The sequence below is a fragment of the Melospiza georgiana genome, chromosome 5 (genome assembly GCF_028018845.1).
Source record: "Melospiza georgiana isolate bMelGeo1 chromosome 5, bMelGeo1.pri, whole genome shotgun sequence".
NCBI lineage: Eukaryota > Metazoa > Chordata > Aves > Passeriformes > Passerellidae > Melospiza > Melospiza georgiana.
In genome coordinates this window covers 54,149,049-54,173,978 of record NC_080434.1, presented here as the reverse complement: position 1 = coordinate 54,173,978, position 24,930 = coordinate 54,149,049, and the positions used below count along the sequence as shown (strand labels likewise).

Here is a 24,930-nt window from a genome sequence, read left to right as displayed (position 1 = left end):
TTTTTTGCAAGCAGCTGTATAAAGTAGCAGAAACATGATAACTTTCTTCACAATGGTCCTTCTAGTCCCATGGACATGTGGATATATAGGGTATTCACTTGTTTATTAAGGCTTCAAATTACAAAATAAATTCAGTATTTTTGAGGGTTTTTTCTGTAATAACTGAAAAATAACCATGTTATTCACTTTTTAAAAATACCAGCAGATTCTGACTTCTTGTTTGTGCAGACTTCATACTCTTACATATTCTTCATGCACTGCCTTCAACAGACTGAGTGTGAGATTATCCTGGTTTGTAAAGAAACAGAGTACATGATCTGTGTGTTAAGACAGCAGGAGAAGGGAGGGCCTGGAAAAAACAGATCTTGCTATTTGATCCAAACATTGACATGAATCTTGTTCAATGAGGTAGCTCATAGTTAAAGCAGATTGTTGTTGTCTTCTCCTTGGAAAGGAATTAATTAAATGCCCATTTCCACTTTCTTTCTCCATTCCCAAACTGTTGTCACCATATCCAATCAAGTAACAATATAAACTTGATAAAAGGTATGCCATGTGGCTCCTGTTTATCAGGACTCTCCCACCCCCATTCTGAAAATGCCTGACTGGTTTTTACTACCCAATACAAGTCTATTCATTACTGGCTGTCCTCATGTCCATGTGAAAGGGACACTGAATTCTGTTCCTAAACTATGGTGAAAGCTTTAATGTGGGACAGATTCTGACTATGCATTCCTTTTGCTGGTCCATCACATTACCTATGCTTGATATTTCTTTATAAAACAATACAGCATGATTTTTTATCCTTTTATAGTTTCCATATCATGGGGAAAGCACATCTATTTGTCTGTGTGCTTATTTCCATGTTAAAAACTTTCTAGAAAAACTGGGAAAGAAAAGCCAAATATCACAGTGCCTATACCATTAAAAATCTATGACAACTGTAAAATCACTTAGCAACCAACCACATTCTTCAATAAAGAAAATGCATTCATACAAGAAACAAAAATAAACCACTACAGAAATTATAGCTACAGTAACAGCAGTTTTTTGTCACCTCTGGAATGCTATTAAAGGCATTCAGACCATTCACAAAGGTCAATTCCCTAGACTGTTTTCTAAGCAAGCTGAAATGATGGGTGCTAGCAGAAATTTGTATGAAAAATGCCATTTGTTTCATTACATTTCTGCAGAAGCTGTAACTGTGAGAACCACATCTGAGCAACTGTGAGGAATGAGAACACTGGAAGCCACACTCTAGACAGTTATAGAAACACTGATGTTATCAGCTGCGGCCCAGAAAGCCATTAGAAAATCTAGTCATTGTTCCACAGCTTTGATTAGAGATTTGGTTTACAAACAAAATAAATATCAAAAAAACTGAAAATATGATTGCCTGTAATTCCCTGTATAATGACTTGGCTTTAATGCCAGGAGTGTGCCTATTGAATCAGCCCCTGGTGGAGTGATACCCTGAACATAATTCTCTAATGTAGCTCAAAACCAAAGCCATGGTGTTGTCAGCAGTCTGAAAACAGTTCCTGCCAATGGTACTGATGTGGCATAATATGATATAATTATGATATGATTATGGTATTTTTAAACTGGTATCTGGACAAGCAGCATGTTTCATTATGGGCAGGTCTATCAAAGGCCTGATGTCCTGTGCAAAGGATACATCCAGGCAGAACCGTGTAGAGAAAATAAATACTTGCTTACTTCAGGTCTTTAATCAGGAGTGAAAATGTATGTAAATACTAAGTCAAGCTTTTGGAGTTCATCTTGGGACCAGTGTTGTTTCACATTTCCATTAATGACACGGATGAAGGGATTGGGTGCACCCTCAGCACACGTGCAGGTGACACACCTGAGGGACAGGACTCCATCCCCAGGGACCTGGACAAGCTCCACAAGTGGCCCATGGCAATCTCATGGGCTCTAACAAGACCAAGTGCTGGTGACCCAGGGCAGCTCCCAGTGCCAGCCCAGGCTGGGGATGAACAGATCCAGAGCAGCCCTGAGAAGCACCTGGGGGTGCTGTGGCTGAGAGGCTGGACATGACCCAGCCATGGGCACTCCCAGCCCAGAAACCTCCCTGTCCTGGGCCCACCCAAAGCACCGTGGGCAGCAGGTGAGGGAGGGGATTCTGCCCCTCTGCCCACTCAGGTGAGACCCCACCTGCAGCACTGCATTCAGCTCTGGGGCCCCACCACAGAGGACATGGACCTGTTGGAGCAAGTCCAGAGGAGGCCACCAAGAGGGATGGAGCACCTCTCCTATGAGGCAAGGCTGAGAGAATTGGGATTCTTCAGCCTGGACAAGAGAAGGATTCAGGGTGACCTAACTGGGGTCTTCTCCTACCAGAAGAGAGCCCACAGGAAGGATGGAGAGAGACTTTTTACAAGAGCAGGGAGTGACAGGATGAGGAGGGGTGGCTTCAAACTGCAGGAGGGAAGGTTTGTATTAGATATTAGGAAGAAATTCTTAACTGTGAGGATAGTGAGGCACTCACACAGGATGCTTAGAAAAGTTATGGATGCCCCATCCCTGAAAGTGTTTAAGGCCAGGTGGGATAGAACTCTGAGCAACCTCGTCTAGTGAGAGGTGTCCCTGCCCATGGCAGAGGCTTTGGAACAAGATGATCTTTAAGGTCCCTTCCAACCCAAGCCATTCTGTGATTCTGATGATAGTGGTTGGGGCTATAAGACTTTTTGAGACTTAAAATTACTCTTACAGAACTTTGATGTACCACACTTTTTAAGAGAATTGTTTTAATTTTAGGATCTGCTCCTAGAAGCAAATACTAACCAGTTCAGGTGTGCAACCATCAAGCCTGAAAAGAGAGAGGTATGGTGCAAAACACATGCTGAAAAATTCCCCAGTAGGGAGATGAAATATGACTGGAGTATTTAAAGATATCTTAGAGTATTTAAAAAATATGTTTATTTGGGTTTAGGAATTTTGTGCTATGATTTATTTCTATAGTGTCATTTCACATCCCTATTCCTGCATTTGCCTCTTTTTATGCATAATGTACAACCCCCTTTTCTTATACTTCTGGTGCTGCTTTATAATTTTCCTAATTTTGAGACAACCTTTCTGGGAAACTGCTCCAACAAATCTCCAAACTGGCAATATTTCTCTAAATCCACATATTATTTTTCCATTAACTTTGATGCCACAGAGCAGCCAAGCTGAGGGAATAATGGTCCTGTTCATACAGAATCCTCGCTTTGGTTGATTCCCAGTTCACAGTTAAGTCACCAATCTATGTATGTAATATATTCATTTCAGCATCAGTGCTGCCTATTCTATTCAGTCTTTTCATCCCATGATACCAGACAGTTTCACATCAGAATCTATAGCTAACATCATTCAATTAATAAGTATCAGTAGAATTCTACCACTAATTAATAATTCCATGAAGTGTGTTTGACATCCTATTTTGTCCTCTCAGTATCTATTTCAGTTGAAAGATGAATATATTCATATATATATGTAAGTAATATTTCATAGTCAAAGAAATAATCACTGTTACTTTAGCATTATTTAGTCAATATTTGGACCTACCTTTGTATGTTCATACTCCCACCAGGTTGGGTGTACATAGCAAGTTTTTATGTATTTTACACTTCCAAAATATGTAGAATTTTTTACTCTCCAAAGAATATTTGATGAATATTCATATGTTGGTTTTGATAAATACCTAATATCTTTTGCTGAGTAATTGAAAACTTGTTTTTGAAATGAAATAATGTATTTTTGTTTTGAACTACAGAACATACATGACAGTATGGAGAGCAAACCAGTGTTCAAGGCTCAAAAGATCCAAAGCAAGGTGAGTAACCTTTAAGGAACTGTTGTCAAATGTACTTGAAAATTTGACACAAGTGCAAATCTTGTCATGATGGAAACTCGACTTGAACCTGTGTTTTTACACTAAGGTGTTTGGCCAGAAGCATGGCATGGATTGGGTCTATGGTTCATAGATTTTGTCCTGTACACCATTAATAATCCACAAAGACGTGGTCAGGGAGTGACAAGAGCAGGGCTACTCCATGATGGAAGAGAAATAAGGAGCCAAAGGTGATGAAAGCACAGGCAGTGCCCTCACCATGCAGGACACACTGTCTGATGTGAGGAGGTTGGTGGCAGTGATGGGTTCTGCTGATAGCAACTCACCCTTGGACAAAACAAGGCAACAAGTCAGGTCTGGCTGGGGTCCACCCAGAAGTCCAGTCAGGAGACAAAGGTACAACAGCAACTGAGGTCAGGAGACAGAAATGGAGACACAACCAGGAGTAGAATTCCCAGCATAATGGAAACTGAAACCCGTCTGAGTCTAACTGGGGCTCCCAGGCCAGTGAGCAGATGGTGTGAGTGGAGGTCCTGGGTGAGACCGGTCAGGGAGATCAAAACCTTTTGGTTTCCTGAGATAAACTGTGTGTAGTTGCACAACGTAACCACATTGCCTTAAAAGTGTTTTCAGTTACAAAGGGAGAAGATTTTATGTAAAATAGTATGAAAAGAGAATTTTCCCCAGCAAAAAAAAAATTGTGAAACCTTGGTTTAAGAACTCAGCATAAGGACAGAACAATCTTGCATCAGTACATCACTGTTTCAAAATGAGATCCTAAAGAATGCTGAGCAATCATTCCAGCTAATGACTGTCTGATACACAATATACAATCAGGCTGGATGCTTGCCTTGTTTCCTTCAGACACATACTGAGGTCATGAAATCCACTATCCTGATTGCTTCTCTTGTAGAATTTTCAAGGGTCAGAGAATTGTAAACATGAGAAAAGAACTGTTCAGCCTTGACAGTGAAACACGTGAAATTTCCACATTGATGTTTCTGCAATAACTGCACTGCAGATTATCTTCAGTTTTGTATTGTTCAATCTGGCACCTTTCATTTGTTTCAAGTTCTTATACAGAATAATTTCAGCTGTGCTTGTTCTGTGGTCTCAAATATCTTGTGAGCAGGTCTGCCTACTCTTTAAAATGATGTATTTAGGTACAGCTCATAAACACTGTGAAAAGATTGATTCTCCACTTGGGGGACTGGGCATCTGGCAAGTATTTCTAAAGCCTGTCTGACATTTATCACACACCGAAGTTATCTTTAGTAACAGTATCAGCTACTCAGTCTGCTTGCTTACAGTCCAGCAGCATTTAAATTACAGTAAGGTAATAAGATCCTAGTTAATTCTGCACAAAAAAGAAAGAAAAAAACCCAAACCAGGACACATTTACATAGTTAAAACAACATACATGACCTGTAATTAAGTGGGCTCAGTTCAAAACTCTGTGTATTCCATTGCCCTTTCTGATAATATAAAATAACAAAACTTTAGTGCAGACTAACAAGAGTCAAGCCATCTGCCTAAATTGCATTAAGAAAAATATGGATCTGGCATCCTCTGGCATTGATTAGGGCTACTTCTAAAACTTGCTGGTATCTCCTCTAGATGCACAAACAGTTTTATCTTGTCTAAACACATTTGCCTTAAGGTTGGTTAGTTGATATTCAAGATGCTGCTGTAACTTTCAAGCAGAGATAGGCATATTGTTATTGACTTTTAAAATACTTTCTATTCCGGTTGCCTTCCTGTGCCACTCTCTGAGTAGACAAATACTAAGAGGATGGTTAATCCAAACTATATATATATATATTTTTAAAATTTTAATCTATCTTCAAATAATATAATTGTATAATGTTTTAACCAATTAGTATTTTGCTTTTCTCTTTTTAGAACACCCACAGTATATGAAATATTTTTTTTTAATTTTAGAGACATATACCATGTGCAGCAGCAATTATTTCTCTTGCTGTTCCAAAGTATTTATTCATCTTTTTCACTGGGAGAATGAGAGAGTACAAATGCATCATCACTCTGTCTCAGTCTGCCTCTTGTTCATATCATATTTGCTCTTTATATATTTATTGGTTTTGGTGAGTTGTTGCATGTTCATTAGGTGGCAATAGTGAACATGATATTTTCCCACAAGAATTAGTGCTCTGTAATTTTCCCCCTTACTTCCATTTTCTCATCTTGAAAAAAGGGAAGATACCTCACAACAGGAAGAGAATGAGTAAAATTCAGAACTTCCTTGATACTATATGACATAAAAGAATTTATTCGGTTATTTTACTTATACCTGCCTGCACATGTCTTGGAAGTCCCAGTTATTGTAATTATATTGCCATATTTCTGTTTCAATGTCCATCAGATTTCTGGTCAATAAACTGTGAAACTGAAGTTTAAGGTATTTCCATATTCATTCTTAGTTCAGTTCTCTATCCAAATTATAGTTAGTAAATACAGAACATGAAATCTGTGTACACAGAAAACTGTCAAAAGTATAGAAACATCTACATGTGTCAGAAAATGTCTAAGGAAACATTTTATACACAGTACAAGAATAAAATGTAAACTGTTCATATAAGGCAGAAGGCTTTGAGATGTGTTGAGATGCAGATCAAAAGGTAGAACATCATTGGGCATTAAGAAGTCATAGTAAGTCAAACAAAAGAAATAAAATACATTGGTTTGGATTATTTTCCTAAATTCTTCAAGTTATCATCATTTTGTCAAGAAACTGACAGGTAATTAATTTTCTTGCATTAAAATATGCTATCAGTGTAAAACCAGTAATTTTACTTAGTGAATTCTAGGTGATGGAATGTGTTTGCTATCCTCAACCTATCTAATTAATATAAATTATAACACATGCTTTTTCCAGTTATGTATTTCAGGAGACTTCATATTTCTGCATACAATATTTGCAGTATGTAGCTTGAGTGATTCTGTGCATGTGTTTCTCAGCTACTCATTAAGTTCTTCATTTGGAATTTAAATACATGTTTGAATTCTGAACACAGAACTTATCTGGATAGAAGTCAAACGTGTTATGATTAAGCTTTGTTTTCTGCAGGAATGATCTCAGTTCTTATTTCTGCAGCATTGCTTTGCCTTGGTTCAGATCAGGACTCTTACATGTGTCTGCAAAGGTGACCCATTTTCTCTAGCTGTGCAGGGAGCAATTTTAACTGGCAGAGAAATTGATCCTTTCCTCCCTCAGTATTTAGAAGTTGTCTGGGAATCAGTCTTAACACAATACTTTGAAGAGTTAACAAAGCAGCCATAGGATCTAGTCCAAGTTACACCTTGAGGCCTGAAAGTCACTGAGAACAGTTTTTCACTTCTACTATCTAGAAAATGGATATGGCAATGGTTTCCAGTTGTCTTGGAAATGCTTCTACATTGTAATAGTGATTGTTTATAAAATGCTTCCAAGATCTCCCTATGAAAGGTGCCACGTTTCTTTTACTTCACTGTACTGGCTCACGGAACATCTTTCAGAGAGGCAGTTTATTGTCTTTGTCCAAAACAGATCAAATCCTTTAGCACAGCATATATGAGCACTGGAAAATATGAAAGGAAGTGAAGACATTTTATGGGATTTGACATGGTCCAAGACTGATTACAAATTTATAATCCACTTGGGGGACTTTGCTGATTTCTTAAGCAGCTTGAGTAGTTTATGAACAGCATGCAATTTCATTGTGAATGTCAGATTAATGCTAGATGAATGCTTTAACCAAAATTTATGCTGTCTTGGGTCAATTTATTTAACCCACTGAGATGTTTTTAGACTCTGTTTCATGGTTTACATTACTAACTATGGAATATACATTCCCTTTCCTGACAGATTGACAATATACCCATTAAATTGAACACAGCAGCTATTTTGAGGGAGGGTGCCCTCTACCAGAGGAAATTGGAAGAGGAGCTCAAAAGGTAGGACCACACTCCACCTAAGATTGCTTTTCACATCCCTGCATTTAGGATATGAGCCACATCAAAGATAATTAAGAAAATTCCAGGTAAACTAAACTAATGGTTCTCTTGTAGGGCTTTCTATTCTATAAAAACAGTTGACAAAGGAAGAGAGAAGTGGATTGAAGTAGGCTGAAGAAAAGGTCTACAGTAAAGTAAATCTTTTTGTGTAGATGCTGTACAGTGTTACTGTGTTCTGATTTAGCACTCTGGCTAGTGTTCACTTGCAAAGTCCAACAGGTATCACTTTTACATTTATTCCAATTCTCCAGACTAAATAATGACCTGATTACACATCTGTTTCTGTGTCTTTTGTACAAGATGCATTTATATTAAGCCAAATAATTTCATATATCTCCATTTTCTTCAATGGCTGTGGTCAACTCCATGCCAAGTTTGATACTTGAACTTGTTTATATGTAGATAACAATACCTGTCCATTTCTATCACAGTAAGATATAGCACACTAAGAATGTGCTGTTTCTTAAACCAAGATAAGCCAAGAGCTGAGAGTGACAGGAGGACATGTAGGGACAGTGTCCTCACTGGCAGCAGCTCCACAGTCCCCTGGCAGGCAGCAGGGTCAGCCAAGGGTGCTACAACAGTCTGGGCCAAGGTCCAGCCAGGAAGCCAAGTCAAGAAGGCAGGATCAGCTTGGCCCCAGGCTGGGTGCAGGCTGATCTATGGAGCAGCTTAGGCAGGGACCAAGGCTGTTACTCCAGGCTTAAATGTGTCTCCTGGGAAGAAACTGCACACACACCAACCAGGACTTTCCATGGCTCTTCCTCACACAGTTCTTTTCACTCCACTCCCATCCAGTGTTGACAGTCACACTGCAGCAGAGCTGTCTTTGAACACAAGCACTGAATCCAGGGTGTGGGGAAGGGGGGTAATAAGAGGTTGCAGGTCCGTTTGTGCATTTAGCACTCTAAGAAATCCTGACATAAGGATTCCTCCTTATTCAGCAACACAAGTTTTCAGAGGATGTTTACTGGGGAAAAGGTGACTCCTGGATGGCCACTGAAGGTTGTGTTCTACAGCTAGAATCACATAACATTTTCACTAAAAAACTTCACAAAGATAAAACTTATATCATGTTATCCTGCTTTAGTATTACTTCTAATCCACCTGGCTTAGCAGGCTAAGCACTAAATATTGATAGCATTTTAAGTCTTGGAAAGACTGTCTAAGTTTGGATTTGATCTTTGGACCTAACAGTATTGGTTCATGCATCAGGATTTTAGCAGGTAGATATTAAACATCAGTCAGGTTCTGTTATCAGCTATTCACATATATTGAAGTTCTTCCATATTACATATGCTACTGTTCACTCTGGCTGGAAGAATTTGTTCCACTCAGCAAAGGAACAGTTCCCTGTAACTTGACACTATTTTATCTTAATGAGTTTTAATCTTCAGCTGCATTTAAGACAAAACAGATATATATATATAGAAAGAGATAAATATATATAGATATAAATAGAAATAGATATATCACATGCATATGCATTGGGGAGCAGCAGTAAGAGGCAATTCACTCCATGTTTGTGTCTCTGCCCTAGTTATTGGCTCATTCCCTCTTCTGCTGCAGGACTTTCATGGGCCTGCTCCAGGGCTTTGCTATGTTTTTCTTTCTCAGCTGAGCACAAAAAATAGAAATGTGACTTTGTTTAAGAGCTGAATACTTCTTTGCCTCATTACAGCAATATTATTTAATTGACAAAATACAATATAGAAATAGTGTTAAGCAGAAGTTTTTTGTTCTCTGTGTTAAAGTGGACAAGAAGATTGTCAAAGAGGAAAGTTATTTGTTCTTTCAACTTCAAAGCAGTCCTCTGAGAAAATGCACATCCTTTTACCTGTTTCTCTCTGCTCCTTATGAGAATCCATACTCAGCTAAAGTTTGCCCTCTCTTGGGGCTTTGTTTTACTGAAAACTTTCAGGTGCATGCTCTCATGCACTTTCTTCCAGTCTGACTTTCTCAGGCTTTACACATAGTAGGAACACCTCTTAGACTGGAATTAAAATACATCTGTCAAATGACTTTGTGATTCTGCCTTTTTTCTCTGCAGAGATCAAACACTTTCTATCAAAGGCTATGGAAATGCTTTACAAACCAAGGCAGGGCTACAAAGCCAGATCCCTGAAATAGTGTTCTCCTTTTTTCTCTCTTGCAGAGTTGAAAATTTGCAACAAGGGGCTGGAGACTCATCTGAATTCTTGGAATGGCAGAAACAGATGCGTGGAAAAGATTTGGAAGATCAACTGGCTGAAATAGAGTGTAGGAAGCTTCAAGGAAAACTGAGTTATGAAGAGGCAGTTCTAGCCCATCAGAATGTAACCCAAGAAAATAAGAAGAAAGCTGATCTATTGAGAGAAGAGGTAATAGGTACAGGGAGGCTCAAATTTTGCTGATTTCCAATCTGTGCAAATCATAGCACAGATGAGACCTGCTATTAGAGGTGTAAAATTCTATGCAGTGTCTTTACTCACTGGAGTCTGCAAACAAGGGGAAAAGAGGGCTATAACTTCCAGATACAGCAATGCTGTACATGGAAGTACTTTTTACAAGTTTTTGTTGTTTTTTTTTAAATTTGATTAACATTTATGAAGTAAATTGAATAAAAGCAGAAGGTCAAAGAATGCTCCCCTATATTCTGTCATTATGCAAATCCTTTTTGAACACATACTGAGATACTAAGCACCATTAGCATTGAAATCAACAATATATAACTGATTTTTTTTATCTTGTTAAAATGAGAGCCCCAAATATGAAAGCATTTGTTTTCTGAAACAGATGTAATTCAATTTACTTCATACTATCTGAAACATCTAGATTTCTCTTAGGTGAAAATTCAGACAGACAACCCTTTTTGGATCCATCTGTATGGAAAACTGCATATTTATGCCAAGAAATATTTTCACACTGTTTTCAGTCTGGCAAATCAGTTTCTCAAAATCATTGCTAGATCTTTCTGTTATTTTCACAACTCACATTGCATTTCCCCAGTGCTTTTCTTATAAACTAAACAGGTGATCAAGAATCACCAAATAATACAGATTTTAAATTTTTCACAGCCACCATCACATTCTTTTCTATTTCTCCAGTTTGTTGCTGTGCCCTGTAGGCCAGTACCTGTCTTTTGACTATCTCACAAATGTCAGTGCATTGTCTCAGCAACATAAAATGAACTATAGCAAGAACTTAAAGCGAACCCTAGTGTACAACTGAACATAGTATAATTGCTCATACTCATTCCAAAAGTATTGCAATTGTTATATTCACTTCAGAGCATATGTCTTTTATTTGTTAGCAGAAATGTCTCAAAATGAATAGATTTGGGGATGTGCAAATAAGACTTGCTCTAACCCAACCAATTCCACATAGTTCCCTTTACTTGTCAACAAGCAGAGCATGTCATCCACATGCAGATCTCCAGATATTCACCAATGTTCAGCTGCCATGTTGACCTGCTTCCTTCTTTTAAAACTCTGGTCTTCCATCAAAAACAGGAAGAGCAGCAAGGAATCTAGTCTGAGAAAATCAATTTTCCTGCTCCTTCTTCCTTTCCTCTGACCAAGAAAGGAGCATGGTACCCAAAAGTGGACTTGACATTACAGAGTTGTGGCTTGGGCCAAGAAGTTCCTGCAGGCACACAACTAGCAGTATATTAGATTAAGCACACTTCTTGCTATCTCACAACCAGATCCAGAAATTACTCCTTCTGTCTGCTCTTGGAAACATGTAGGAGGGAATTATGGAAAGCAGCAGTACAAATGTCATGCAGGGCAGTTATGTGTAAATAAAACACAGAGAGGAGAGCTTAAATCTGGGACTCTTTCTTGTCCCCAGCCATTGTCCTTTTCTGCTTTTGTGGATGATGTAATAGTTTGAATCCAATTGTCCGTACCCTGTTTCAATGATTTGAGGCACTCAGATCACCACTTATCAGGAGTTGTATTCACCTGTTTGTTTGTGATTTAGAAAGCAGAGCTGATGCACCTGTGTGCAGAGAAACGTCTACAGGAACAGAAAGAAATGAAAGAGCTGGTGGAACAGGTCATGGAAGGACACAAGAATGTAAAGCAAGTAAAAGAAAAGATCCAGGAATACAAACAACAGATAGGTATTTATATTGCCAGAAAAATGAGAGGTGATGCTAAATATCCCTAGACTACTTCATCTTTCTTTTAGTGGGCCAATTACAATTTTTATAGGAGGGAAAGTGAAATTGAGGGAAAGATCCAGGCTATACATTCCCATTAATGTATGAATGTGAGTTCAGGAATCAGCTGGCAATGGGCAGATCAGAAATTCTAAGCTACTGGTCATTGGAATTACTCTTAGTTTAAACAGGAGATATACATCACTAATGTTCTGCAACCAGTTTCCCTTCCATCTAAAAGTAGCACATGTAAATAATTCTACTTTTTTGTCAAATGCAGATGTCTCTGCTTGTGTATCTCCACACTTGTATTCATAAGGATTGAGACAGGCAAAGAGTGTTAGATGCTCCAAAATGGACTAGCAGAGCCTACCAGCCTTTGCAATTCAGTCATTTCTAGGATATAGCTTGGAAGACTATGAATATTTTCTATTTTTTAATATCCTTTTATTAAGTAATAAAACAGTATGTACAAATGAGAGCAGAAATTACAAAGCAGTAATTCAAAGTGTCTGTGTATGTATATAGTACATTTATGTGCTGAATAGAAGGATAGATGGTGGAGGTGGGAAGTACTCATTTGTTTCTTTAATGATTCCTCCCACCAATACCAGACTATTCCCTCAAGTACCTTTAGATCAGTATTATTATCATTATTCATTAAAGCATTTGAATTTTCCTCCAGATGGACTACTTGTTAAAATAGGCAAACAGCTAACTGAGATTAATTCTTATCTTTCAGTTCAGCAGGTTTGTGAGGAAAGTGGAGAACTCCTCCGGCAAGCTTTAGAAGAGCAGGAGGAGAAGAACAGGAAGAGATATGAACTCATTCAACAAATACGAGCTCTTGAGTCTGCACCTAGCATCAGACACAAGTTTGTTGATTTAACAGAGGTAAGCTCAAAAGGAAAAACTACTGGTTTTACATAAATGTGTACTGTATATGTTTCCCACATTCAGAGGGATTGTGTACTGCAGATATATCACAGTCTGGATGGATGAAGTACAAAGTGACCTCATCTCATACATGTTGTATTTTGTCATATTGCATGACAAAAGTTACATGTGAAATGGGACATTGACAAAGTCTATAAAATGAAAATTTTATCAAGAAGAATATTCTGATGGGAAGTGAAATCTTAATCCTCTTGAACCTTCTTTGAATTTTGCCAATGGGATCTGGGTTTCCCAATATCTTAGAAAAAGAGTCTGGACAATGATTACAAGATGTTCTGTGCATCTTCACAAATTCAAAGATTTGTCAGTCAGGGTAAGAACTGAATTAACACAAAGTTTGGACTCATGTATACTTAGCTATATTGCAGTGGCGATGGCCATGGTAATTAACAAGATTGATTTCATTTGCTTTCAAAACTGTCAATATTCAGGTACATGAAAGAGATTGTCAAGAGAACCCAAAATCCTCTGAGCTGTTACAATTCTGTGTAAATGACTTGTGTGTGTCTATAATTTATAATAACTGTATTAACTGTATCTCAAACTTCTTGGACTTGCTGTTGATGCACAACTCGTATGCCTGGGACTGGGCTCTGCAATGGCCAGACTTAGGTAGCAATCCGGGAATTTGTTATCTTATTTGTTAACTTAATCAGAAGCAGATTAGCAGATTGGACATAAGAAATACATTTTTTACAATGAGTGTGATGAACCACTGGCACAGGTTGCCCAGAGAAGTTGTGGATGCCCCTTCCCTGGAAGTGTTCAAGGCTGGGCTGGATGGGGCTTGAAGCAACTTGATCAGGAGGATGTTCCTGGCCATGGCAGGGCTTTTGGACTGGTCTTTAAGGCCCCTTCCAACTCAAATTGTTCTGTGATTCTGTATCACAGCTTCACTGTTCCATCATACTGACTATTACAGGAACACTCTAATGAATTGGCACACTTTTGGTAATAGCTTGCCCTGGTTTTCTTTCTACAAAAGGATTTTTCAGACTTAGTGCAATTAAATATTTGTCCATAAAATTCCTGTTCATTTTCCTAATTTTTAAAGTACCAGTTCTTCCCTTCATGGTACTTTAGTTGGTTGAATACCAGCAGTATCTACTGCATGAGTGTACAACTTTGCTTATTTTAGGAACCACTTCACTGGCTTCACTGAGCATTTTTGAAATGCAGACACTCAAAAAATTCAGCTTCTACCACTCTATGCCTCGAGCAAATTCTCTTTCCTAAACATGTTTGATGTCTGCTTGTCATGCTCAAACACTACCACTGAGATAGAGAGATAGAGAGATAGATAGATAGATAGATAGATAGATAGATAGATAGATAGATAGATAGATAGATAGATAGATAGATAGAGAGATAGAGAGATAGAGAGATATAGATATATATATCCTGTTGCAGAACATTTCCCTCTCACTTCCTATGAATACAACTCTATGGTCATTTCAAGTTTAATGGTGGACTTGAAAGAAAGGAAAAGTACATATAAGAGCAAGGGCCTAAAACTGAAAGCCTTCACAAAGCTGTTTGGAAATGATCCATCTTTGTTTGCAAACTAAAGTGCAGAAGTCTCACTTTAGCTCTCAGCATCTCATTATCACTCACATTGCAAAGTGGCTATTAAAAAGCCATCATTAAACATTCCGGTTCAAATATTTTAAATTTGGGCATTAGGATCTGAATTTTCTGGGTATGAAGCATTGTATAGTCCTAATAATTTCAGATTAAAACAGTATAACCCATTATAGATCAAATGCATACTTTGGAAATAGATAAATACAAAAAATGCATATTTTTAGTGTAAAGTCTGTTCTGGTTTCACACATTAAAAAATTACTTTTATACATTTTAAAAATTCAAAAGCCTAATTAAAACCAAAAGTCAAGTAGATTTTTTTTTGAGGGCAAATATATTGTATCTATTATTAATCCTCTATATATTTCTCAATGCTTTTTCTTTAAATGTTTTATGAAAGATATGCTCTAGATTTTAAAACCAGTTTTTAAATACCAGTTAGTTTAGGACCACCCCTATATTTCTGGAAATCAGAATATATTCAGTGTGAATTGGAACACAGTCAAAATATACTGGTTTTACTAATTTACTCTACCCTTGGTATTTAGTGTTATTTGAACCTATATTTTGTGTTCTCTAGACTGGTGGCCATGGTTTATTTGGTGAAATGTCAGTAGTGGAACTACGTGAACGCCTCGCCCTACTCAAGGAAGCACAGAAGGCAGCAGAGGAAGAGAAGAGAGATCAGATAATTCATGAAAAACAAGCTAAGGAACAACTTATTCTAGACAAACTGGACCAGATTTCCCAATTCAGAGCAGAACTTGGACGAGCAGCTGCTTTCAAGTGAGTATAAAACAGCATGTGACATTTAAGACATTGCAACTTTGTTAATATTTTGCCAGCCCTTGAGAAGAAGAACAAGTAGAGAGCAAAATACAGCCCTTCTCTACTTTTGTCAAGGATTACACTGGGGCCAGGATTTCCTTTTAATTCTTGAAAATAATGTTCATCAGATTTAACAAATCTTTTTCATCATTTATGGTTGAAGACATCCCATAGGCTGGTGTTGACAGTATTGCCCCAGGATTCAGAGCCAATAATATAAATTCAGAAAGAATTTTTGCCTTTCTTCTCTTCCTTTTCAGCTAATCAGAACTAATTTGATGTTATGAGAATAATTCTAGCTTGACACTTAAAGTTATTCCTCATTCTCATCTAAACCAATATTAGAGCTGTATTTTTCTTCCTTGAATTTCATCTGTAATGTTAAAAGGAAGGAATTATTCTAAAAGTTAAAAATATTTTAGGAAGATTTTTTTGATAGCAATAATGAGTTATAAATTAAATACATTATAGCACTAGATCAAAAAGAAGTTCTTTGCTTACAGGCTGAGCATATTTTACATTCATGACTAATATTTATTATTCATTATCAAATTTATTAATCATTGTCATAAAGGATACATAACCATCACAGATGCTTCACATATGCAGAAGAAAGGTCCCTTCCACAAGGGTTTTAAAATCTAAGTTAATGCTATTAATGAATAAAGCTGAGCAGGAAGAAAGCCTGTGTAAAAGTATACAACATGGCACACCTCTTGCTCTTACACTATTTTTACTGCATCTTAAATATTTGCCACTTTTTTCTTTCAAATTGTCTTTTATCTTTTCCCTTTTGTGGCTTTGAGAGGTAAGTCCTTGCCTTGCCATATTTATTGTGCAAACTGATGTTCAGGCTGACGTTCAGAAGGCATATTCTATCAAGCTACAAACACATGTTTTTAGACATGTCTTAGATTCACATTTATTGCCAAAGGTGGCCTCTCAGAGTTCAATTCATGTTAATCATTTATCATCCAATTCTACATCTCAGTTACAGAAGGTAGTATTGATGTATTCCTTTAGTTTTCACTCTTCTCAGCTGTAATTTGGTTTGTTGCTGATAGCCAGTCTCCAAAGACTGGAGTTTTACTAGTGCTTGAGAAGAGAGTTTAATGTATTTAATGAATCAATAACTGCAGCTGCAGTGGATAGACTCCACAGAGCAGTGACCTTCTTTTCTATGGCATGTATCAAGAAAAGTTTTTAAGACTTAAGAACCTGAAATGGAGTTGGAGCTAGAAATATACTCTCATTGCTAAACAGTCAGTATTGTGAAAGCCTGTGGGAATAACTCAAGCCACTGCTTTCCACTAGAGAGGCAAACTAAGCATTAAGAACTTGTGTACTACATAAAACCTGTTTCACTGGTACCTGCTCAAAGAATCATCTGTTCTAGATGTGCAGTCTGTGAATTTTCTATAGGGCTGGGTTCCTTTAAACTAGACTCTTTGGCTCAATTCAGAACTAAAACTGTTCTGATCCTGAAATAAGTTGTGCTTGAATGAGAAGCTTTGATTCACTTTTTGTTCTGTCATGTGAAATGCTTTTTAGAACAGACCAACATGCCAAAGATAGTAGAATCCAAATTAAATTATACACTAAATTTCAAGACTGACTCAATCAGTCAATCTGGTCAGATTCTTGGTAAGTTACACAGTAATTTTCATAGAGCCCTGTCTGCTTTCTAAATTAAGAAATATAATGTTTCATTATAGATGTTAGAAGGCATTTTCCTTTCATGGTTCCTAGGCAATTTATGTATGTATACAATTTATGTATATGTTGGAAGTAATTCCTATAAGAAGGCATCATCATAGTACACCAAAAATCCTTTTCTTTGGGCGTGTATTTCATGCATTTTCATACAGAATCCAAATCTCTGGTGTTATTTTTGTTAATACAGAAATATGGCATGCTGGCCATGGCATTTACAAATGCTAGACACTTCCATGCAGTTTTTATTTCTCTCAATAGAAATTATGGGCTTTGTGCATTAAACCTTATTTGCAGATCTTGAATCCTGAAATACCTCTCAAACCAGCGTGAGTGATTGTTTGGGTTCTATTCTTCATATGCTGCACAGGAGGTGTAAAAAGCTAATTTTTGTGTTTACAGAATTGATTCATCATTATAGGGATAGCAAGCAAATCTTTCCAATGGTCCTCAGAAGTTAGCCTTATGCATCAATATAAAATTATGTGTTACATCCTAAATTGCATTATGTTGAAGGCTACTACTAATCAGCTAAAGTATGGCAGCCAAACTATGCTAAACACCTGCTTTAGTGACAGCTGGAGTTTAATCAAGTCCCTACCAAGCAGGTTCCTTTCAATAACATTCACAGTCATACACCAACACAAAAGAAGCACGTTGTGCAAGCATATAATGAGCTATATTAAACAAAATAGGAAATGGAACATGAAAAATTACAGAGACATTGGCCTTTAATAGACTGCAAGCTGTGGCATCTATCACAGCAATGGCTTTGTGAGTGCTTGCAGGGTGGTACATATACTGGACATCCCTTTAATTACTAGAATTTCACACAGTTTGAAAATCAGCACTGTCATTTGAAGTGGGCAAGCAATTCTGCTCTCAGCTCAAGCACCAGCAGAGTTGTGTGTGTTTGAATACAGTGCTCATATGACATGCCTGTGTACTTGAGGTACAACTCCCTTTCACTCAGTAAGGGACATGTATTACTGCAATCAATCTGAGGGACATGTGTTACTGCCATCAGTCTGATGCCCTAAGGGTCACACAATAGATCAAACCATTGCTCTGAGGCTCCCTCCATCCACATTATCTGTGGTTTGGGGGAGAGTTACTTTGTGCTGGACTCAAGGTCTGGAACTGCAAGTTCTCACCCTTCACGTGGTTTAAAGCTGTCAGAGGAGAGCAGGACTGATCCTCCCTGAGTTCCTTGTGTGTGAGGAAGATGTACAGACTGCCATCAAGGCAAGAGTTCCCTGGATGCCCATCTCACACTGTGGTAATGCTGTGGCACACTGGACTCCCAGCACTGGATTACAAATGATGGAGTGTTTGCCAAGATGGCAGAGCAATCCTTTCTCCGCCTGCCACTGCCAGGGCTCAAACCCCTCCCTGACAAGGGGCATCAACCACACACACTGAGAGAAACCCCTCTCTTGGCCTGAGCTGGGGAAGGCTGGGCATAGTGTGAAGGCAGCCAGAGCAGGAAAATGAGGAGAAGGAGAAAAAGGAGGAGGTAATGAGTTCTTCACTATCATTGAAACAAAAGAGGGAAATTTATCAGTAATGATGAATCAGAAATATGAAGATGTGAAGAGAAGCTGTAAAAAAAAAAAAAAGACAGGCTTTTCTCAATGGTGGCCACTGAAGGGACAAGAGGAGTATCAGGAAACACTTTTTACTGTGGAGATGACCAAGCATTGGCATGGATTGTCCAGAGAGGTGGTGGGGTCTCCATCCTTGGAGGTGTTCAAAAGCCATCTGGACACAGACCGGGGCATGGAGCTCAAGTGGCTCTGCTTAAGCAAATGGGGTGGTCAAGATGACCCCCAGAGGTCCCTTCCAGACTCAGCCATTCTCTGATTCAGTGACTGAACTTTGATTATGCAACTTCAACTTCATTTTTACTTCACATGAGGAAAACATTGCTATGAATAACAATCATTTCCCCACCTAAAATTAAGTGCTTAATAAGTTAATTTTTTTTGGAAGGGAGCCAGATTTTGAGTGCTTAAATCACTCACATTAGTACAAAACAATAATCAGTCTAATAGTGTAGTACTCTTAAATGTCAAAATAGTGACTGCCTTAATAGTGAACTGTTAACAATTAGACACATTCACTTTGCTAACCGCAGTAACTTAGAATTATGTGGTGTAGGACAGAAAAAGGCAAGGAACTGTGAAGTATAGACAGCCCTACTCACTGAACCTATAAGAAACTTTTTTTTAAATTGTTATTTGCACTATAAGCAATTCTCTTTTAAAAGAAATATTTGTGTTTTTGCATGAGACTCCTTTTTGTAAGGTGAGCTCAACCTCCTACAAGTATTGAGTCAGTTAAGAGCTGACTACAGCTCTTACATACATCTATCTCTTTATACTTGTGATAGAAAGCCGAAGTTTGAAAATGTAAATGAAGAGCCAAATATAGATTATAGGAGGAAACTTCTGTGCAAATCTTCAAATTTCCCATTTTTTAAATAGCTGAGAAGAATTTTCATAAATTATCACCTAATTTTCTATTGATCTGGAGAGGAAGAGGTGACAGAGATCATAAGAGGTCACATGAGGTGACAGAGATCATAAGAGGTTTTTCTATCCTGAGCCCTCAAAGTTCTCGACTGATGACAGAAAACCAGAATTTTAAAATTTCTTTTTTCATTCCTTCCTCTCTTGGAGTTTCTGTTATGATATGGTGTGGCATCTGAAAATCTATGGGATTGGCAGCATTAGTGGCAGGAATAGTGTAGATGACTGGCACAAGACTACATTTAGAAGAGGAATGAATATTCTGGAAATAAGCAACAATTTACAATGTTAATATAGAAGCAGCTGCTGCTGCTTTCTGATGTTAAACCTCTTGCTATATTTCCTTTAATTGTATTTACAAGAATCTGCATTTGCATGTAAGGAAAGATTTTGTTGTTTATTCTCACGGACAAGATTTAATCATCAAGTATTTACTTAAAACTGTACTGTTATATTCTCCTTTATCCTTTGAAATGCAATGCCTTCATACAGTGCAAATAGAAATAAAACATGTCCTCAATTAGATTAAGTGATAGCACACAATTTTTAAATTTACAATATAGTGTTAAAATTAATCTCAGTGTAGCAGAGTATATCACAGTGCTAAAGAGGATAAGGAAACATTATCCTAACCAGATAGCATGACACATGGAGCAGAGGGGTTCAGGGAGAGTCTCAGGAAAAGTAATTGGAAATGAGAAGCCAAGCCTAACTGTGTCCCTTACTTAGAGTTCACAGTCACATTTCAGAATGTGACACAGGTCATATTTCCCCTTCATCCAGTTCCTGAGGATTTGGAGACCTCGAGTCTGGAATGGCTGCACTGAAGAAAACTTGTTATCACAGAGAGTTTCCTATAAGCAGAGATAAAGCTAACAAGGCAGGCAAAAGCCATCTCTCCCAAGATGAAAGAAGTGTTTGGATCCCTGATACAGACACAAAGGCAAATTGGTGGGTTTAGCATCAGAAGGTACTTCTTCCTTCTTCTCCATCTGCCAGCTTCTTGAGAAGTGTGTCTTCTACTGAAACCACCCAAGATTTAAGGAAAGAGCTCAGTTGTAAAGCATTTCTTTTCAAAAGGCAACTTGTCTGTAAAACTAGCCCTGCCACTGACAGAATGAGAGCTACAGAATCAGTGGACAGTGCCCCAGTGCACTCTGCTCTGGGTTGTTTGGAGTCTTTATTTGGTTTCCAATAAAAGCAATTGCCATGTTGCACCACTGCAACATAAAAAGACATTTTATAAAACTATCCTTTGCCAGCTGCTCCTAGCAGATCTAACATGGCTGTACAATTGTGTACATTCCTTGGAAGATCTGACACTTCCTATAGCTCTGAATTTATCCAGAGAATCATACAGCTGCTCGTGACTTAATATTAACTCTACAATTTGATCTTACTAAGCTTAATTCAAGGGCAATGTTGAATAAAAGAGAAAGTTGGATATTAAGTGAGTCGCTCTGGTGTAACTTACATGGAGAAGTTATGAATAAATTGGACCAATTGGATGAAAATATGTAAAACCAGATGAAATGTAAATTCCAGGGGACAGAAAATTGGCTACAATAGAAGTGGGGGGAAAGGAAGACTATCCAATAATGTCTTTGGTATGCCTTACTTTTAGGCTGCACATGCTGCTATCAATTTATGCTCACACAGAGCAACTAACCTTAATTAATACATCACCATCCCATTGATTCTGTATCTGGGCATTGGGATTACACAGAAAAAAAAATCTTTTATTTGCCAAGGAATACAGCAATCAAGATGAATACTAATGATCATATAAGGCAAACTCCATAGTTCACACAAGCAAAGACCTGCACTACTATCCCAGGTTTTGCACATTGTTTTTCTAAAGAATGTCATGTCAGGCTTGAAATACTTAAGATATTGTCATCATGGCATCCTGTGGGAAGAAATTATTTGATGTGGTTTAGTAATGCTGTTCTGTAAACAACAAGAGGCAAATTGTGAGTACCACGTGCAAGTTATATTTATATGACTTAAATCTCTTTTGAGTCTAACTGGTTCTCAGAAGCAAGAGCAAATTCTTTATTACCAAGGTAATATGTGCTCAGATGAACTTATTCTGTGGGATGATAATATTTTACCTTCTCATTGTTTCTTTTTGACTTCTCAGGCAAGAAGAAAAGAAAAAGTCCCAGCCTGGTGAAAGGCCCATGAAAGATGAACGCATTTTAAACCTGCAGAAGAAGATTGTAGAGAAAACAATGGAGCGTAAAAAGCAAGCAGGACTCTTGAAGATTAGCCCCCAGAAAACCAGAATTGTGCCAAGCAAGGTCTGGTTATTACATAAGGAGAAAAGATCTGCAATAGACCTGCTGTTCACAGACCTTTGCTCAAGTGCCAGCACTGGCAAGGGGGCAGAGGCAGATGGTGCCATACATGGCTGGCAATAACAACACCCTGCCCCCTGCTTAGGCACCATTTCTCCAGCCTGGCCTTGACCTCACCTTCTTTTCCCACGTTCTGCTGTCACAGAGCAGGACTCATCCATTCAACACCTGCCTTCCCACTCTTACCACCACACACTCATCCCACCAAGGCAGCACCTGACCCCATCTCCACCTCTGGTCTTTCCCAGCTTCCTATCACACCATACTAGGATGCTCACCCCTCTCCCACCCAAGGCATGTTACAGTTGATCATTCCCATGGTTTTGTGGAGAGTTGCACCAGTGTTTAAGTCATCTTAACCTGGGCAACCCACTCTGCTTGCTTTTCTGTTCATCATGCCAAGTTTGATGCTAACAAGTTTCCCAGTCACGTGAGCAAACAAACTGTGTTGTCAGCCAGCAGGATTATCAAATAGAAGTTTAGTAGTTTAGTGCATTTGCTAAAGAGAACCACTGTATCACCTGCAGTCTGACCATCTCTCTCTGTTCTTCCTGCAGGATTCTTTTCAATGGAACCATTGGAAAGAACTGGAAGAGAGTCGGGAAAGACAGTTCAGAATGCTTCAGCATGGCTTTATGGAAAGAGAGGCAGTTCAGAAAAAGGAGCTCATTGCAGCAGCAAGAACTGGAGCCAAAGCCTGTATACTGCGCTCTGATCTGAAATAAAATACATTTGGAACAAATCCAGGCCTGCTGGAAATATCCCAGTGTACCTATTTACTACAAGGTTGAGTTTTATTCTTATTTCACCTTTACAGTGTGATTAGAAAAATGTGGGTCTTACAGGCACAATAGAATAAAAATGTGCGGGGAGGTTGTAATATCATTAATTTTTTATGTTCTTTTATAATGATAAAACGATTAATTATATAAGGATTTTTTTTTCTGCTAGCATCAAAAGCTTTAAGAAATTGAAATTTAATCATCAGAGCTCCTACAGCATAATGGCAAATATCTGTGTAAGAATGTCAAGACCTGTATTTCTGGTTTGTATACTATGCAATGGTTTGCTACACTCATTTTTCCAAAAGAATAAAAATGAGGGCAAACCCCAGGGAATATTTGTTTAAATTATACATCTTTTCAGAAGGCATGGTCAGCCTAAGTTCCAAACATGTCTTCTTACATGACAGTAACTATGTAAGAGGATTGCCAGTTTCAACACTGTTTTAGGGGATGAGGGAAGAACTGTTTAGAAGGTTTAGAGGATGTGAAAGCCTCCAGAAGTAGGAGTCTGGATTCATTGACCCAGGCAGGCCATTCCTCTATTTGCAGACATAAATTTCTTCAGTCTTAAAACAGTAAAAGGAGAACATAACATTGATCTCTTTAGGGAGCTGCTTCCACAAAAAGTAAAAATTCTGTTACTCACCTAGAAGATAATTTGCCCTCTGACAATTTCTATACTGTGTAAAACAGCTTTTAAATCACAAAACTTATCCAGGCACAAAGGCAAGGAGGATATAAATCAAAATTAAAATCTGCCCAGCATTAGGACTATGCAAGGTATTTCTATTTTAACTCAATGCCAGTTACTAAGTTTTTAATTATGGCTATTGCAAATATTTAAATTGAAGGAGAGTGTCATTGACATTAGAGTAAGGCAGCTGCTTCAAAGGCTCTCACAACATTGCATTTCTCACTTTTTATTGAAGGAGGTCTAATGGAATTCTTTTATTGCCATCTAGCTGTGAAGATCACTTCCACAGCCCACAAGCTGATAAAATGTGCTGTATTTTTCACTCCAAGGAAATGCTCTAGTAGTCCACAAAGGCAATGCAGATAGGGCTCATGCTCCAGAGCAAGAGTTAAGGAACACAGGACAGTGAAAGATGGAATCATAGAAGTAGAACTACATAGAAAAGGGAACTGTGATGCCATGTCTAGTACAGTATTGTATATCTTTAAATTATAAACTCTCAGTGGCAGGGAGTTTGTCTTCCTTTGTTCAGCATTCTTTTGCAGTGCATTCCGGAGCAACAAAGCTAACTGGTGACTCTTAACACCTTGATTTTCCGGAAGCCAGCAATTAACAGCTGACACTCATGCTCTAGTATATTGCATGGCTGAACAGTTCTCAAACTTTTCATAAGAATTTTTAAAAGAAAAAAAAAGGATCATTAAGCAGATATTGAGATAGTGGAAATTTCAAATCCCCATCACACTGCAGGTTTCTTCCGCTGTGATTTTGGACCAAGTTTTCAAAATTCTTATTGAATTGCAATCAAGCTGGTTCAGAAATATTTCCTTCTCCATATTTTCTTTGCTCTCAAATGAAAGTACTGAGGAATAGAAGAATCTCAATAATCCAGCTGTGGAATTTTTGCCTTCAGAGATAACAAGTAGGCCTATTACTGCCTTGGGATCTGATGCATAAAGTCATCTTCAGAATCAACATTTTGAGGAATGTAAAAGAATGTGTTTTGAAGAAAATACCAATATATTCCTATATTGGTATTTTTGTATCAATATAGCTTATTGATTTTTCAGTGATGGCAGGCCTTGCAACAGAATACACAGAATAACATAAAAAATACTACCCTGCTCCTGACAAATGTGTATAACTTGATGCTGAACACAACAATCCTCTCCAGAACCACTCTGTCCTGGCTCCCAGAGCACATTTCCTAGTATTCCTGTGTGGTACATGGAAACCTGAGGTGAGCAATGCAGAGCAATCAGAGGTCTGGTGGGACTTGTTAGCCTTGTGTTATAAAAGCAGCTGCAGTGGCCCTGGAGCCAGGTGAGCTGTGAAGGCACCCAGCTCACTGAGACTTGCTGCCTGTGGCAGGGACCGTGCACCACCTGCTGCAGCCACACACAGAGAACCGAGGGAGAAACGCCTCCACACTTGCTTCACAGGAATGCAGGTGGATGAATAATTCAT

At 38.2% G+C, this 24,930-nt stretch overlaps 1 protein-coding gene across 1 annotated transcript in view; it reads left to right on the top strand.

Annotated features, from left to right (window-relative positions):
• Nucleotides 1-22,864, top strand: part of CFAP99 (cilia and flagella associated protein 99) — a 52,971-nt gene extending 30,107 nt beyond the window's left edge. Inside the window, exons 8-16 of the mRNA XM_058024387.1 lie at nt 2,782-2,847; nt 3,779-3,838; nt 7,719-7,807; nt 10,023-10,227; nt 11,831-11,972; nt 12,754-12,905; nt 15,133-15,338; nt 21,768-21,927; nt 22,542-22,864. Coding sequence (XP_057880370.1) covers nt 2,782-2,847; nt 3,779-3,838; nt 7,719-7,807; nt 10,023-10,227; nt 11,831-11,972; nt 12,754-12,905; nt 15,133-15,338; nt 21,768-21,927; nt 22,542-22,709 — 1,248 coding nt within the window. The 3' untranslated portion in view covers nt 22,710-22,864. The remainder of the gene's footprint in view (nt 1-2,781; nt 2,848-3,778; nt 3,839-7,718; nt 7,808-10,022; nt 10,228-11,830; nt 11,973-12,753; nt 12,906-15,132; nt 15,339-21,767; nt 21,928-22,541) is intronic.
• Nucleotides 22,865-24,930: the final 2,066 nt, after the last annotated feature.